The following is an 18293-nucleotide window of genomic DNA, read 5'->3' on the forward strand; positions in this document are numbered from 1 at the left end:
CTTCCTCTGACCCCATTCTGCTGGCAGAGAATGCATAGTGCTCCTTGACATAGAGCGCCACACCCCCACCTTTCCTTCCTTCTCTATCCCACCTGTAAAAGCCTATAGCCCCTAATGCTAACTGCCCAGTCACGGGACGAATCCCACCACGTTTCTGTTAGCCCTATTCTATTCTAGCTATTTTGAGGGCAAGTTCCTTGTGTTTATTCCCCATACTGCGAGCATTGATATATGGGCATTTAAGGCCTTGCAAGACTGTGTGTGCCACCCCCTGTTTAGGGAGACTGTCTGGACCCCCGTTTCTTACCTTAGCACTCCTTGCTTTCGTCACCTGTCTTGCTGGGATGGGGTCTCCTCATCTTCCTGCGGCCCCCTCCCCCAGCGAGGCTAGTTTAAAGCTTGCCGTACGAGATCAAGAACCTGGAAGAGAAAACACGCTTGCCTTTAGGAGAGAGATGAAGCCCATCCGACCCCAGCAAGTCCCCCACCCGAAAACATGGGTCATTATCAAGGAACCCAAAGCCTGCCTGGCAGCACCAGCTGCATAAGCACCAGTTGACCACGCCAGTGCTGGCCTCGTGTCGCCATCCCCGCCTACTCACCGGAAGAAGAGAGGAAAATACCACCTGTGCCCCCGTGTCCTTCAGCTTGTCATGAATGGTTTAGATAGTAAATAGTTGTTTCTGTTTAACTTTGATATATGTCTTGAAGAGTGTCTCTTAAATCCTGGGAGAGATGTTTCTAGAGAACAACCTCAACTGCAGTTGTAGCGATGAGAGAAAACAGGGTCCTTCCAGTCATTTTTCTATGATGCTAGAAAGCCTATAGCAGAATCCAGATCTGGGTTTGGATCATGCACCTTCTTCCACTCTGAGGGCATCCTACTAGTCTTATCATTATCCTTTTATCATGGACTTTTCCACAGCAATGAAGTAAAACACACACACACAATACAAGATGATACACATGGTTTCATGAGCAGAGAGTTAATCTAAAAGATCTCCCCTATACTCCTATTTTACTGAGCCACTGAGAGATTAATACATGTTGGCTTCCAGTGGAGAACTATGGGCTGCGCAGATACAGCTAATTACTGCTTAAACTGAATTAAGATACAAGACTTTTTCCTGAAGTCAGTGAAATATTGCCAGTTACTTCACTGGACTCCAGTGGTGCCATATAAATTTATAGACATAGAAACATAATTAGGAAGCAAAATTGTGTTTTATAACTGATGCACAAGCACACTCAAAGCAGTGAGGCAAGCAAGCAAAGCACCCAAAAACTGATTCCAAAATATATATATAATTAGATCGGTTGATGTAAAAAGATTTGGCAAACCAGCACCTAAAAGTAACCTGAAAGCTAATCATGGGGTTTGTAGTCAGTTTGTCAAGGAGTGGAAATATGCACGTCACAGGCCTCCCTTCCTCCAAGTATAATAGGGTCTAGCACTCATCAACCTCTGGTCTGCATTGTTTAGGCCAGTGATCAGTGATTCTCACCTGACAGCATCCTGAGGTGTCTTAAGATCTTTTCAGGGCGCCGCAGAGGTGCCATGCAATGTTAGCACCGTTAAGTATGCAAATATGATTCACAAGCCAAACACAAAGATTTCAGATAGGTATCTGTAGTGTTAAAAGCATTCTGACCTGTTGTTGTCTGAGTTCTTTGCAACAGAAAAAAAATGCTCTATGAGCTTCCTGTAGTCCAAAAACAAGTGAAAAACAAAATCAAGTGAAAACTAAGAGCTGGCATTTTTCAAGGGGGCCCTTGAATCTAATGTGGGGTGTCTTAAGTCTAAAAAGACCCATTGGTCTAGGCGGTCAGAAACAGAGAGAATGTATGGGATCCAGCCCTTCAGATGATGCTAAGCAAGTCCACCCATTCCAGGGTGCCTGGGTCCTAAAGGGCATCAAGTCTCTCTTCCCACAGTCATGCTGGGAAGGTTGTGACCCATGTCAAATACAACTGCAGGTGTCTGTGAAAGCATGGGTTCAGTATCAGAGCAAAATAAACGTAAAAAAATGTACATTTTTGCCTGGGCTGCTCTCAACTAGGCTGTATCCAGCCTTCCCAGACCCCACCCCCTTTATTCTGCTCCTATCATGGCTGATATCTCTCACATGGTGGGGTTGATTGAACCCAGAACAGCATATTATTCCCACTTTGTGGGCCAGCAGGGAGCTTGAATACTCCATTACAGGACCACACACTCATTCCTGCGCATGTTCCTGCTTGTTAATGCATTGTCCCATGAAGGTTACAAACAATCAAAATAAATAACCTAATAACTTGAGTGCAGGGGAGCAAGGGTTTCTGCCTCTTTTGTAATTCCTTTAGCTATATGGATTATTCCACTCAGTAGAGCTCCAGAGTGGGGTTTTCAAAAGGGCCATGTGACTGAATCCACTCATGGTCAGACAAGGGAAAGAGAATGTTTTGGTGGAGCAGAGGCAGGGGAGAAGTGAAAAGGAAAGGAAGAAGAGAGAAGAGTTGGAGGGGAAAAACTTTTTAAAAATTAGAATCCTTGTGTTTTCGAGGTTTTTTTTCCATACAGTTTTCCATTGAAAGGTCTCACTGTTCTTTACAAAAAGGAATGAATTACTTTACTGTCCAGGTACTTACATGGGCACTCACCAACATAGCATATGAGCACCATGAAAAGGAGAAAGCAAATGCAAGTATCAAATTCCCCTTCCTTTGCTCCTTGTAGGAGAAAACCTGATGGCAGCTGACAAAGTAGTTTGTTGCCTACCAAAACCACGCTGCTCTGAACTAGTTAGCCTCTAAGGGTGCCTGTACATGAGCAGTGACGCTGCTCTGACACTCTGGAATTCCATTGCATCGGAGCAGACTCAATCACAATTTATCGAGTCTGCTGGAGCATGGCAAGTCCTGTGCTCCAGCAGCCTTCTGCGTCTCGTGTTGTCTGAGTTCTTTGCTCTGGCCTAGCTCTGGGATGCACTCTGAGTAAAGCACCACACCCCCACCTGCCCCCAGAGTATGTGTAGAAGTGCCCTGAGGTGCCACCCTGCCCTGCCTTTTGTCTGACTTCAGTTTAACTCTGGTTACCACCTCCATGACTTCTGATGGAGCTGTTCCACTTAGCATGAAATAATTAAATAGTCATCGGGGCTAAATACAATAAAAAAGCCTGAGGCTGAATTGATTCAAACTTCACAGGTAGTGAAAATTGAATCTAAGCTGTGTGGATTCAACCAATAAGCACATGAACAGAAATTCAATTTTGATTCCAGAAATGCAACCATGTGCCTGTAATGGCCCAAACCATAAGTGGGGGTGGGGAGAGGGCACTAGAGCATGCCTCCTTGCTGGGCTGTAGCAGACAGCTTGGGCCAAGGCTAGCCTGTGTACCATGCAATTGTGGGGGAGCTGCAAAACTTCTTGTGATGCCGCCAGACTGTGAGTTAACTTGAATCTGGAGGGGATCTGGGACAGAAGTTCCATAAGCTACTTTAACTTAAATCAGTTAAGTCTGATACTACATCCATCCAAGTTTATCTTAAACTGGTTTCAGCCATTTTGAAAGTAGTTTATGTGAATTGAACTTCTATTTGAACCGGTTTCCAGTCACTTATAGTGGTTTTCCTGTAATTTCTGTCCCTAGCCCTGATAAGAGAGAGAGAATCACTTTATCACTACTACATGAGGGGGGATCTAATCTCCAGCCTATTGACTACATATAAAATATTTCATTATTTATTGGAGCGAGGCTGTCATGCAGATATTTCCCACTCGCAAAAAACAAGACTAAAGAATTTCTCTCTCTGGCACTACAGCACCTTCCTGTCTAATGGCTAAGGCACACTACTCCTGAAAGGTGGGAGATGTAGGTTCAGACCTCCCTCGGGCAGTAGTGAAGGAAAATGCACCCTCATCTCCTACATTCCCTTAGTGAACACTCTTAATTATCAGGTTGTTGGAGAAAAAGGAAATAGTGACACAACTAAAGCTGTTCTATTTGAGGCCAAGCATGGTTGGTGTTCCCAAAGTAGGCCTACTGGATCAAGCCCTGCATGTGGAACAGGCAAAAGAATGGTTAATTTGTGAATCCTCTTGTGAAAGAGAGTGGTGCCAAGCTACTCAGTCAGTACCATCGGGATTCAGGTACTTCTAGACTTGCCCAGAAGCAAAGAGAGAGGTGTTGAAGGGGTTCACTGTGAGAAACATAGATGCCTGTAGGCCTTCAGTGCCTCCAGGACTACATGGCAACTAATGGAGGAGTGTGAAGATCACAAATTTGGATGTAAGTTAATAAAGCTGTAGTCTGGTGCCTAAATGCTTGTGTGGGTCTAGCCCTTAGCTTGAGTTTCTCATCTATAAGATTGGGGCAGGAGCATTATGAAGAGAAGATAAGGACTTTGAGGTGCTCATTTATATCAGTAAAAGATTCTAGATAAATATGCTAATTATCAATGCAAAGAGGCCTACACATGACTCTTATCCCTTGCAGGATTGAATTTTGTAGGTCTATGTTGTATGAAACAGAGATGGTTGAAAAACACCAGTTGTTTTGTGTAGGCAGTTAAGGGAACTTTTCAGATTTATTTCCCACTAAAAGTTTCCAGTTGGTCCAAAACTGATATTTTTTAATATTGAAACAAAAGAAAAATTAAAAACCAATGAACAAAAAAATGGGAAAACAAATTCATCGGGAAAAAAATACAAATTTTAATCCAAAAAATACTGTGATGAAAACATTTTAGCCAGCTCCATCTTACACATAGGACTCCTCCTTGTTCAAGAAGAACAACACCATGAAAAGTCTCGGTCATTGACAGGGAGGCTTTCAAATACCTTATACTGGACACATTATTTAGTCAAAAGAGAAGAGCCCCAGGGTGCTGTGGTGTTTAGTTTTCCTAAGTGGAGAGGTTCATGCAATACATGAAAGTACATGTTTTTTCTTCCTTTCAGTAGCCCTAAGAGAGATTCAGTGGATACCTTCCTTTTAAAGCTAGTATAGGACTCAGAGCTATTCCTTATGTTTATAAAATGGGGAATCAATGTAGAACTCATATAATCTCTAGCTATTTTTAAGCCTACTCATTATGTATTATATTAATTATATACATACACACACCACCATACATATTATCATACCAGTTTTAACTAATAGCGAAACCAAAACAAACAGGAGAGGAACTGTATGCAGAAGTGAGTGACATATAGCACTGGACCTAGAACAAAGATATCCTGGCTCCTTGTTCTGTGCTTTAACTACTATACAAGGCTGTCCTTCACTGGCTTGCTGGTGAGGAAATGTTATTTGCTGCCTTCACAGTAAAAGGTGACATAAGGCCATGTTGGTGTTCTGGCAGACTGAGCTGCTCCCATGTGGGTATGACATCAACCGACCGACCCCTCTGCGGAATTCTTGATTCCATAATTCCTAGTTGTCTGTTGTTATACTGTGCTATACAGACATCACAAGTCAGAAGGAGAAGTAGATCTACCCCTGGCTTTCTTTGTCCCAAGAGACTGCTGTGCAACTGAAAGACATGAAACTAAAACCTAAGTATCTGTCAGACTTTTAATTAGCAGCATAAAGACCGTTTGCCAGAAGGAAATTTTGAATCAGTTGCCCAAATAGAAAGCATTTAACCTCTCAATAGCTCTAAAATAATTACAGTACTTGATTTTTCCCCCAGGGGCTTATTTTTGAAAAGCAAATTTAGAAATGGTGAAAATACCAGCTTTATGTATGGATCATTAAAACCATGCTGTGCAAACAAGGTATAGCAAAGCACACGTTTTTTACCAGTGGACTCCTCCACTGATGCAATGGACTGCCTTGATCAAACTGTCTTGACATTATCAGTTGGGAGCAGTTGTGTTGGTGGATGTTGTACAAATACTTGTCCCTTTTAAACAAGCCTCTTGATTCACATCAGTTGTAACAATTTGCGATCATTAGTGTCCTAAAATGGGTTCAGACCAGTTTGAAAAGATGGTATATCCTGTTACAATTTTTATATCCATCAGTATGAACAATCCAAGTCCTTTGTAGAATTTTATTTCAGGTTGCTTTGCCTGCTTTGGCAGTGCCTCTTGTTGTTTCAAGGCAATGAAAAACAGTGAAAGAGAAGCAATGTTTCTTATGATAGTCCAGCCGCATCTGATACCTCCCAAAATGTATCTCATGTAAAACTACTTCATAGATTTCACAGATTTCATAACACATTAGGGCTGGAAGGGACTTTGCAAGATCATCAAGTACAGCCCCCTGCCCAAGGGGCAGGAATTCAGAAGAGGTCAAATGATCCCAGCAAGATAGGCATCTAAGTGTTTTTTGAAAGTATCCAGAGTAGGTGCTTGCACCATGTCTAGGGGGACTCTATTCGAGGCCCTGGGGACTTAGACAGTAAAGAAGTTTTTCCTTATGCCCAGCCAAAAACAGTCTTCCAGGAATTTGTAACCACTGGACCTTGTCTTCCCATGGGGAGCCCTGGTGAACGGACGTTCTCCCAGTTCCTGATGCACCCCCGTCATGTACTTATAGACTACCACCAAGTCACCCCTGAGCCTATGCTTTTCCAGGCTGAAGAGTCCCATGTTTCTACTTGAATGACAGTTTCTTGCCCCTCTTTTCACAGACTGCAGGCTACTTTGGGATTACGTCTATCAGCTACTTTCTGACAGCCGGTACGAAAACTTCATCCGATGGGAGGACAAGGAGTCCAAAATATTTCGGATAGTGGATCCCAATGGGCTGGCCCGGCTGTGGGGAAACCACAAGGTAAAGAGCAGGAGGCATTTTCTATCTATGAAATACTGACTTCCATAGGACTCAGAGGTTTCATAGGTTTATTCCACAACATTAGATGGAGAGAATGCAAGAGAGAAAAAATTATTGAGAAATTTAATCTTTCATTCTGTTTACAAAATATTTTAGTCTTCAGCAGCACAAGCTGCAAAAAGCCAGACATATAAAGAGCCTTTTAGATAGTTAGTTATTAAATGTATATGCATTACAGTTTGTAATGATTCTGTTCCCTCAAGTTACCTCACTCCTTCAGGTATGAGCTTAGCAGACACTCAGGTTAGACTGAAGTATAGAGGGTTTCTGGGATGGAACTGTCCAATCAAAAAGACAGGCATTTCTATTTTGGGACTCGCCTGGGATTTGAGACAAGTTACCCATTTTCTGTTTCTGAAGGTTATTACTTAACATTTCTCTCTGCATTAATAAGACCTGTTCTTTCACGGTGGGAGAAAATATTGTGCTATGACAAACATCAGTATAACAGACTTCAAAGCTTTCTTGTCTAAGAATGATTTTGCTTGTTTTCAACCTAACACTGCCAAAGAGTAGAAGCTGCATTGGCAATGTGGTCATGGTGAAGTGCTGTATTCCTGTTACGTGGACTGTGATTGAAGAAAAGGTCAAGATTTAAAAAAAAATTAGAGATAACTTTTGGGGGCCTCAGTTTTAGAATGATACATCTTGGGACACCTAGAAAGTGTTTCAACACATACTTTCACCCACATACTTTGTGTGAGCTTTACACAGTGCTTTGTTGCTGGTATACCCTAGGAGTGATGATAGATAACCCATGACAGGCCTGGAACAGGCAAACCCTATAAGGGTGAAGTTACACGTTACACTTTGACCATGATAAGGACACTTCAAATGCAAGCATCTGCATGTTAAAGCTCATTAACTTGTGCTAAGTGCCCTTTGAGCATCTCAGAGTTATGCCATTTCAGGTGAGGGTTAATTCTGGGCCATGCTACCTAGGTCATGTTAGGGTAACTTCTTTCTGTTTCATGGAGATAAAATAAGCAATTTGACAGCACTCCAGCATCCCAGGTTGCACTACTCCAAGACCCCCACATCACCCAGAGTGGGATAGAGCCCAGGTGTCCTGATTCCTAGACAAACCCCTGCTTACCAGCCCTCTAGTGATAAATCAAAGCTGTGCAGCAAAGAAATGGTATTAACTCTTAACATGCAACTACTCACAGGATGTTCTAACTTTAACACCACTTAAAACTTCACAGATTTAGTATGGTCTAAATGCAGAACTTCCCCCTAAAAAGCTTCCCACACACAACTCTGCTTGTGCACCATGTTTCTGCCTGGTGGCACCTGCTACTACAGATCATCACATCAGCCCACCTCTGCCAACACCTTGTCTCCTCTCCTGAGCTGAGATTTCCAATGTGGTAAATTGTGTGGGCAGTTTCATAATGTAAACAGATAAACATTTTAATGGCGTTAGCTTGATTTACACCAGCCTAAGTGAGAAGAGAAACAGTATCTCCCTGTCCAAAGAGTTCCATAAACATTAACTTGTTAATGGAGAAGAATCCCAGAGGAGCTCTGCACTTAACAGGAAAGATGCTGACAAATGCAGTCTGTTAGCTATTGTCCATACACCGTCAAGGCCGTTCTTTAGAAAGATGCCTACCACATTCCTGCTGAGTTGAGCAAGAACTTCATTCAGTTTGAAGTCATTTCTTCAGTTGATAGAGCCTTTTCTTGTGTATGGTCCAGCATGACCTTTAAAATCTTACCCTCAGTGTTTTTGAAGTAACCTGCATTCAGATTGCTCTATAGAAAGACTAAACCAGAAAAGTTTGTGATGAAAACTATAGGGGAAGGATGGATCTGCCAATTGCTTCGTGAGCTAGGGTAGTTTCCTCAGCTAGCTGTGTTATAAAGCTCCAAGAAGAGCTAAAGAAATGAAGAATTTAATTGCCTTATGTTGCTCTCCTTTTTATTTTGGGACAAACAGAACAGAACAAATATGACCTATGAGAAAATGTCCAGAGCCCTACGCCACTACTACAAACTAAATATTATCCGGAAGGAGCCAGGACAAAGGCTTTTGTTCAGGTAATTCTCTCTCTTTCCTATTTTTTCTGTCCTTTCTTTAGGTGATTTCTCTTTGAGAAGGGCATGATGAACATGATGATGCTGCACTGTTAGTAGCGTAATACTGTAGGCCGTGGCCTTTGAAACCACTTCTTGCTAGCCTGCCAGGGGACTGTACCAATTTACCAGATTAAAGACCTGATTCAGTACCCACTGGGTTCAGTGGGAGCCTTTCTCTTGACTCCAGTAAGCATTTGATCTGGCTTTACAACCTCATCTGGGCACCTCCCACTTGGTGTCAAGGTCAGAGCCAGAGAGCAAGTCTTAATCTAAACCAAAGTCTCATGAGCTCATTGTACTGGTGCTCAACTCAGCATTATGATTGCTCAACTGCGTTTGGGCATTTCCAGAGCTGTCGTGGGTTAAAACAAGTACTATTGAATGAGAGGTATGCAGTGCCAGTGTCTGCTCTAAAGAATGCCAAGCAGACATAGACGTAGCATGTATGTGTGTGTAACATGTCAGTACTGAAGCAGAGCTCTGTATCTGTTCTGGCCTGATTCTTACTGGATTTGGACAACCTGAATACAACCCAGGTCTCATCCAAGCAACACTGAACTCATTGGAGGTCTTTTCCTTTGACTTCAGTAGGTTTCAGATCAGCTAACAGGAACAGGAAGCGTATTAACATGAAGACACCAATTTGTGTTTGATTTTTTTTTTGCATGATAATAATGAGAACCACTCAAAGCATACACTCAAAACATTTTTAATAAAAAATGATATTTTAATTGAATGTTTTATTTAAGGCAATCTTTTCTATGAAAGAAAGAAATAGGGTATAAGAGGATAAAAGTAGCAGAAAATAATATTTCATATATTTTGGAAATTTGAGGGAAAAACAAGCTTTTGGCAACATTTTCAATTAAAAAAAGGTTTCTCCCTCCAGTTCTATTGCTTTCTATAGTGAAAAAGATGACCAGCTATATTAAATCAACCCATTAATGGTCCTTTCTGGGCTGTTTCTCACCAGTAAAAAATAATAGAAATGTGACATTATAAATAACATGATGGCAATTGTCTTCTGAAAATCTCCATGCAGAGCTTTTAGTAAGATGGAGATGGAGAGAGATCTATATATCAGAGTGGTTGAGTGTTTTTCTGCAACAGGAGAGGTCATTGCTAATGTCTGACACCATTTAATTCATCACCATTTATTATTTTATATATTTATATTTATAAATGCTGTAAAGGAAGTCTGATGCAGATGCTGTAGGTGCCCTTGACATAACTTTAAAAATACATCTGAAATAATACAGTAAGTGTAGTGATATGTTTCATTGCATCCTGTTTCACATGCATTTAGAAAGGGAATGGACACAAGGTAGAGGAGACCCAAGATCATACTCTGCTTTGACCTAACCCCTACAAAATATCATTAAAGTCAGTAAGCCAGACATGGCATGAAAGTCAGGGCAGGAGCTGACCTACAGATTTAGTATGTTTTCATTTTAAAGTTATGGCCTGAGTCACCACTGTTGTTATACCTTTCTGCCTGTGCTCACACAAACAGAATTACTCTATAGCACAGTGCTTCTCAGCCTTTTTAGACTCAAGGCATCTCTCCATAGCCTTTCTGAATTTAGTGGCACCCTTTGTGGATACACACAGACAGAGTCCCTACTTTTCCAAGCACAAGGGAAAATAAGTCCTTTCTTCCCCCAACCTTTGCCTTGATTCATGAAGCCCAAGAGTCCTCTGGTTGAAAATCACTGTTCTAGGAGCTCCGCTTTTTGCAGGGTTGAGCTGAGACATTTTAAAAGTACCAATTTTCGCTGAGCTTCTGCTTCATGGAGATCCGAGCCCCTATCTGCAAGTGGGGATGGTTGGCCTAAATCACTGGAGACAAGGGGCAGACGGCCTTGCCTCCCTGACCTATGTATGCTCTCTCAATCTCTCCTTCTCCCACTTCCCTCCCCCCAGCCCATACCAGCACCAGTCTTTAGCTGCATTTCTGACATTAGAAAAAGAGGATCACCAGATAGGGGTATGGATGCGGCAGGAGGTTTTCTGGAGCTGCCCTCTGCTTTAGATGCTCCTGTCCCTCAGGAGCCCTCAGTCCCTTCATGGGCTTGAATTAACAAAAGGGGATGCTGCCTTTCAGCAGGGTCTGCAGCCATTCTGCTTGGTGCTGGCCAGGGTAGTACCATTTGGTATTAAACCATTCCCCAATCCCACTAGAAAGAAGGCTCCCCAGATTGCCAGTGGACTCCAGCTTCCCCACCTGTCTGCTCTCTTGTATCCCTGGCTCCCAAAAGCCAGTCAGGCCAGGGAGCAGCTGCACGGGAGCCTGACCACTGCCCCTTGGAACTGGTGCACCCCGTTTCTCCCACTGAAGCAGGCATGTTTGGGCGCAGCAGGTCCGGGCAAGTTCCAGGAAGCTACATTGCCTAGTCTATCAGTGCTGCTTAGCGTGTGGATAGGGTAAGCCAGCAGAGAGGCACATGGACTCTGTAGGGCACAACCTCCTAGGCCAGCCCACGCCCCCTCCCCCCAAGCACTTTTCCTGGAAACAGAGGTGCCCAGGAAGGGTCTGTCTGCCCTGCAAGCTTCTGTTGAAGGGAGACACCGTGTGGGGTTGGACTGGGAAGGGCTGTAGCAGGACCAGGGGTTCCTGTCTGCTTTTGGTTTAGCAGGGAACACTAATGCAGGCAGAGCCTTTCCCAGTCACACTGTGGCACCCCTTAAAGGGTCTCTGAATACCCCAGGTGAGAACAACTGCTTTAACATAAAACAGGAGGCACACAAGGGTGACAAAACACTGCTTTATTTCTGGTGCTTATGTGTGTGTGATTTCCAAAATTAGAAGGGATGGCAAATGCTCAGAAGAGCCCCAGGCTTTGCCATGCATTTGCTGACAGACTTAAGATTTTTTTCAGGCTCCATCATAAAAGGCCTGCATGTTACAATCTCATGGGAGGAGGTGCTGTCAGATTTTTCCTATTAACTTCAGTGGGGATGTTTGGAGGGTCACGGGTTTTGACAATGATTCCACTCATCAGCTTTGTTTTCACTAGGTGAAGATCCTGGCTGTACATTCAGACTAAAATAAAACTAGTCCTTCTGATTTACTAATTACAACCTGCTGTTTTCCCCACTTTTGAGGGACTTTGATAAGGTGGAAACTATTCTAGTGCATTTGGGATACCTAAACATCCCACATACTTCATCCTAGTTTTTCTAACATGGAAGTGATGCATGTTTCAAGCAGCATTTCCTCCTTCCTGTGACCCACTTTCTCGTCTCATGAATCCAGCACAGAAGGCAAAATCAGAGCTTTAAAACCCTGTTTGTGTACAAAGGTGGTGGCATAAACCCAAAGGATATATGGAAATGAGCAGAGGCAGGGATTAAAAGATTACCATGTGTCCTTTCCCACTTCCTGCATTTGCCCAGCCCCCACAGCGTGTCTTTCTTCCCAGCCCCCGACGTACCCATTGGCGTAGGGGAAGGGTGGGGTAAGAGGCTGGAGCTCTCAAGATTCCCTGCCCTAATCACTGGCTTCTGCTACTGAAAACCTGATGGCAAGTCAAGCTCAGAGACAACTTTCACTCTGATGCACTGCTGTAATCCAATGAGAGAAGACAAAGACTGAGGCCACAGCTGCCAGTTTTGGCCTTCAAATACAGAGCAGAGCAAAAGTGGAGCCGGAAGGCACCACTTTGCACATTTGACTTCTCCTCTTCCTTCTGTCACATGGACGCATCTTCCCCAGTACAGAGAGAGAGCCATCAGCAGTAATATTGAGAGGTGGGACCTGCCACTCCCTTCCCTGAGAGTCCTGCTAGACATGCCTCTGCTCAGAAGCTTCCTGCGAGGGCAGGGCTCCCCCAGGCAGGAGAAAAGGAAGTACAAGAGGCACGGAAAAGCCAGGTAGTGTGTTTACACGTCTGGTCCTGCTAAATTGGCAGCGATGTAATCATTTCCTTGACAATGAGCTGTGCTGTTCTCATTGACCCAGAATAAGGATGTCACTCTTGGTTATGGTATTAGAAGAGGATGTCCTGAGAGAGGGAGAGAGCTCATATCTAGCAAAGATTTGTAGTTAATAGTGTTATCCTTTCAAACCTGAGTGGTTAGCCAAAATTTTGAGGTCTTGCAGATTTTTTCGGTTAAAAAAAACTGATTCTAGAGTCAGGTGTTTCTCTAATGAAGTCCCCAAGTTTACAAAGGATTTAAGGCCCCAGGACCGTCTTTGCTCGCAGTTTTAAACCATTTTCCAGTCAATGCTGAACTCAAAAATGCTCACTCAGGTTCTCTCAGGATCACTATTAGGGCTTGTTCTGCTTGGGTCCTTGGGTTTTTCTGGCTCTGCTTTGCTGATGTTTTCTTCTCTCTCTTGCAGTCTTAGAATCCTTCACAAAGCAATAGCCAGCAGAAACCCTCCAGCTACATTTATGTTGTGTGAGCCTGTGTTTTAGGTGATGACATGTGGCCATGTTTGAAATGGAGGGCCAGGGCATTTCAGCTGTCTGGCTCCACAAAGGAGCACTTTATTCTCTATAAATGTTTGCTTTCTTTTTCATGTGTGGATACTTCTGTAAACAAATGCTGCTCTGATTGTATTCTGGGACAGGCTGTCAATACTTGGAGATGTGGGGAAGGACCATAGGTGGTAGAAAGTACAAATGGGGAAGAGCAGAGAGTCACTTAGCAAGTTGCAGGGAATAGAAATGTGCAGATAGTATTGCAGTAAGGGGACAAGCCAAGGAGCCCAGAAAGTTCAGAGACTTGGTAAGAGACAAGTCCAAGGAGCCAGGGTCATTATATAACTCATGTATCACTTTCTGTTTTGAAGGTTCATGAAGACCCCAGATGAGATTATGAGTGGCCGAACAGACCGCCTTGAGCACCTTGAGTCCCAGGAACTGGATGAACAAATGTACCAAGAAGATGAGTGTTGAAGAAACAAGTGCACTGCCTCACCGGGTTTATGGGAGAAACATCTGCCTCAACAGCTAGGGTAGTTTGTGAGGGGAAGAAACGATACAGGAGCAGAACATGGGGTCAGCGCTTAACTTGAAGACCATGCAGGACCCAAGGCACCTTAATAAAACAAACAAACTGGTGGAAGTGGTGCTGGCAGGAAGGTGGAAGAGAGAGAGCCTGGACTCATGCACTATTTCATCATCCCTATGGAGTCTCCCCTGAGTTGTTTTTAATTTTTCTTTCCTTGGCTTGTTTGTTTCAGTTTTTTGGGGGGGCATTTCTTGTTGGATTTTTTCCCCCCAATAAACCCAGTTTAACTTTTCTTAACTCATATAGGACAAGTTGTGAGATTTTGCTTCTTCAGAAGGCTTTCCTATGGAAATAGTGCGCTATTGTTCTTTTCTCTGCAAGTCTCATGACCATAACATGGCCTAAAAACATTGGTGGCAGTGTCATGAAAGAGATCACCTGATGGTTCCATGTGCTGGGATCACATTTGCTCACGCTGTCACTGGGGAAGGTCTTGAGCTACCAAGACAATTTGGAATACATATCTGTTAAATGAAGGGGAGTCATCTTTCACTGTCAATCTGAGACATTTTACCAGCATACTATGGGCTGGTATCTTGAGTCCTGCAAGTAGCTATTCACTGCTAGCCTAGCCCATGGACCAAATCCAATCACCTAAGTGCTCCAGGAAAGAAGAAGAAATAAGACCAAGGCCTGACAAAATGCAATAGACTGATGCTGACTTTTGCTCTCCCTCCCTCTAGCAAAACAGTAGAATTGAAATGACACAAATAATGTGGAATCTTTATTCAGTCTTCTTTCAAAAAGACAGATTTGAAGTAGTCATTATGACAAAAGGGAGGTTTGTTTTACACACCAGCTAGCGGTTTGGGGGTTTGTGGCGAAGGGTTGTTCTTTCCATCTTAGTAGGAGAGAGAAGGGACCCACATAGTTGCTTGTAATACTCAGAAAGCTCCCCAGAATTGTCCTGCACAGCTGGAGAGAAAAGTGAAAACAATACAGACCATATAGCTACACTGGTATCTTATAAATTGGGGTTTTTTTGTTGGGTTTTTTTGGTTTTTTGGGTTTTTTTGATGCATCCAATTTCCTAGCCCCTTCTAATGACAGCTCTGCCAGGAAGTGATCACTTTTCAGCTTACCTGTTTTTAACACAATTTTCTTCTTATAAACAATCTTGCTGCATTCTTGCCTTTTAATTTTAAATATTCATTTTTTTTAGCCCCAGTTTGATTTCCAGCATTTAGGGCAGGAGTTTACAATGTTTTTGGCCAGAGTGCCAAAAACACTTCAACCTTGACCCATGCCTTGACTTGGTGTGCCAGAGGCAGAAGGCGGGGAGCTGCAAAGGGCCTGATCCTTGTTGCTGGTGGTGGGTGCACACGTACGTCCAGGCACACAGCAGTGAAGGGGCCAGGGTGCGCTGCCCCAGCCCCTTCCCCACTGTGCACTTTGAGGCATGCGTATACCCACCACTGCCAGGGAGCTGGTGCTGGGGCTCCGGACCCCAGTGCAACTGTTTGCAGCCTCCCTGCCACCTGCTGCTGCCCGGAGTCCAGGCCAGCTGTGGCCAGTAGCCAGGAGGCTGTAGACAGCTGGCTGTGCTGGACTCTGAAGCCCCAGCAGGCTCCATGGTGGTGGTTGCATGTGCACTTTGAGACGCACAGCCAGGAGGGGCCTGGGGCAGCGCAACCCTGACTCTTCTCCTGCCATCTTCCCCAAAGCACTTGTGTAGCTGCTGCTGCCACAGAAGCTAACTGGGGCTCTGGAGCCTGGCTGGACCTTGGTATAGCTGTTTGCAACCTCCCAGCTGCTTGTCACAGCTGGCCCGGGATCTGGGCAGCAGCAACAGGCAGCTGGGAAGCTGTAAACAGCTGCACTGGGGTCCGATTGTGGCTGCATGTGCATCTTGGGGTGCATGGCAAGCAAAAAGCTGAAGTTGCATTTCCCCTGGCCCCTTGCTGACCACGTGCCACAAAGCGAATGTGCAGCTGCTGCCACTATAGAGCTCTGCTGGGGCTACGGAGCCTGGTGCATCTGTTAGCAGACTCTGGCATGCCTGCTACATCCAGTCCAGGCTTTGGGCAGCTGCTGCCTGCCATGGAGTCCAGGCTGCTCGCAGCAGTGCTTGTAGCCTCCCCACCACTTGCTGCAAGCAGCCTGGGCTCCATGGCTGGCAGCAGCTGCCCAGAGTCCAGGCTGGCCGTGGTGTGGTAAGTAAAATGGCCTCATGTGCCATGCTTTGGCACATGTGCTGGGGGTTGCTAACCCCTGATTTAGGGTAAGGTGTGCATTGGATGGAGCGGTCAGCTTTGCCTAGGCTGCAGGCAGGAATCTCAGTAGAAGCATTGATCCTTCCATCTGTGTGGGCTTTTATGTCTGAGATGGGAGGAACTATTTGCCTTTGCAGTGTTACACATCAACATGACATTGAAGGTTTCAGAAGACATGGTGTCCCCTTTAAAGTGAAGGAAATTCAAGCAGTCAAATGTATATTTGATTTGGGAGAAAATGTACCTGATTTTTCAACATGGAGACTGGAGTTTCTCTGTAGGTATCTTGTGATGTCCAAAGGAAAGAAAGCCTTTCTGTCTTTATTAGCACAACCTCTTCTATGGGTTCATACAAGTTAGAAATGGATTTAATAACCACCTTGATTTCTTCCATCTAACCAAAAAGCCTAAAAGGGTCAGGGGAAGGTGGGGTATCATTTATTAAACCCATACAACGCTTAGTGTATGCCAGATACTTAACAGAAATGTTAATTTATCCAGAGAACCTCCCATTTGGTTACCAGTGGTACCCTGTACTCTTAAATAAACTAAGTCCAATTTCACTGTAAGGTGCATTGAGTCACTTACTGTAGGGCAAACGGGGTTCATTAAGGACACAGCCAAATATTATGGAATGAGGGCAGCAGCCCCTTCACAGTTGGCTTCAGATGAAACCAGACAGGCAATACATCTATCCCTCAGCTTTTTCCACCCACCTAATGAATCAGCCTTCCATACTCTTAGATAATGTGCTTACCAAATAACTACATATTGTTTTGTTGTTTTTCCAAATGTTGCTGCATCAAAGAACAGCAGAAGCATCTGTCTGCAGAAGAGATGATCATCCCTTTCCCATCCATGCTGTATATCTGAAAACCTTTTGGGGCACCAGAAAAAAAAGTGAAAATGGGAGGTACTGAGGGATTTTTTCGCCTTATGGTGACAAATCCAACTCTGAAGGGAGGCGGGGGGAGAGGGGGGAGAGAGATTTTGTTGGTTTTAGTTAATTTTGGTGATCTATCTTCCCATCAACCTGCTTAAGGGGCACACATGGCAGCCCTTTCTCAGGGGTGTATATTTAGATTGAACGGGCAGTCTGGCTGTAGCCATAGCACAGAGATCTGATGACCGCTGACCAAGAAAGCCCAAGACAAAATTTATGGAGAGAATGCAAATAAGAGGAAGTAAAAACATCAAAAAACATTATGGCTAAATAGAGATCTTTACTGTTTTCCTGTATTTCTTTCAATTTTAAGGTGTCAGAAAAGAAAAGTTTATGCTGGGAGCTGTGCAAATTCTCTAGTGCACTGGCCATGACCAATACATAAATCATTTTTAATTTTTTCTGCTCCTGCTATTGTTATGACACAGTGGAGGAACAAGGAAAGGAACTTGAGTATCTAAAGTCTTTGCTAAACCACAGATTTTGAACCTTGCCTGTATGTGATTGCTATAAACCTAAGAAATTTGACAGTTCTCCAATTTGTCCTCAATTCCTTGCTGTTTGTATTGGCAAACAAAGTGAAGTGTCATTACAGAGTGAGTGAAAGACAAAAGAAAAGGGAATCTGAATTGCCACACATTTGTTCTAGAGTATGAAATGCCATGGAGAATTTGGATATTTCTTTAGCTGAAAAAACTAAGAGAAGACTCTAGGCCAAAATTGCCAAATAATCAAGGATTATACATTTCCTTTTTGGTTTTGTGCAACGTTGGGAATTACTTTCCAACACAGCACTACAGGCATCTTGAGATACCTTCTGTCTTTAATGAACAGTAGCTTTCTATGCCCCTATACAGATACAACAATAACAAAAAACTTAAATAGTCTCTGGTCTCAAAGTAGGTTCTTAATATGGTGAATTTTTCAGCTAAGTACCAGTGCTGTCTTCAAGTTGCAGTCAAATCACAGTGGCTCAGGGAGGGGGCATAGTAACAAGAAATGCAGTGCATGATGAAGCAACTGGACAGATCACAAGGACTTGCAGTATCTTGAGGGCCTTGCTCAAGTTCAGTTGCCTTTGGGATTTGGGAGGCAACCTTGCAAGCCTTGTATAATACACTTCTCTAACAGCTGAGAGAGAGAGATTCCTTTTCATCTCACATCTGACACATGGTGTGTGGACAGGACACCTTGCCATTTCTGCCTCCCCAGC

The 18293-nt window shown here is 43.8% G+C and overlaps 1 protein-coding gene across 7 annotated transcripts in view; it reads left to right on the plus strand.

Moving 5' to 3' along the window:
• Positions 1 to 16828, plus strand: part of ETV6 (ETS variant transcription factor 6) — a 179296-nt gene extending 162468 nt beyond the window's left edge. For all 7 annotated transcript variants that reach the window (XM_090043820.1, XM_090043822.1, XM_090043823.1 and 4 more), the window contains 3 exons: positions 6621 to 6763; positions 8766 to 8866; positions 13704 to 16828. In XM_090043820.1, the coding sequence (XP_089899946.1) occupies positions 6621 to 6763; positions 8766 to 8866; positions 13704 to 13809 (350 nt within the window). In that variant the 3' untranslated portion in view covers positions 13810 to 16828. The remainder of the gene's footprint in view (positions 1 to 6620; positions 6764 to 8765; positions 8867 to 13703) is intronic.
• The last annotated feature ends 1465 nt before the right edge of the window (positions 16829 to 18293 follow it).

This window comes from Crocodylus siamensis, chromosome 4 (assembly GCF_052110815.1).
Source record: "Crocodylus siamensis isolate JL-2025a chromosome 4, ASM5211081v1, whole genome shotgun sequence".
Classification (NCBI taxonomy): Eukaryota; Metazoa; Chordata; order Crocodylia; family Crocodylidae; genus Crocodylus; species Crocodylus siamensis.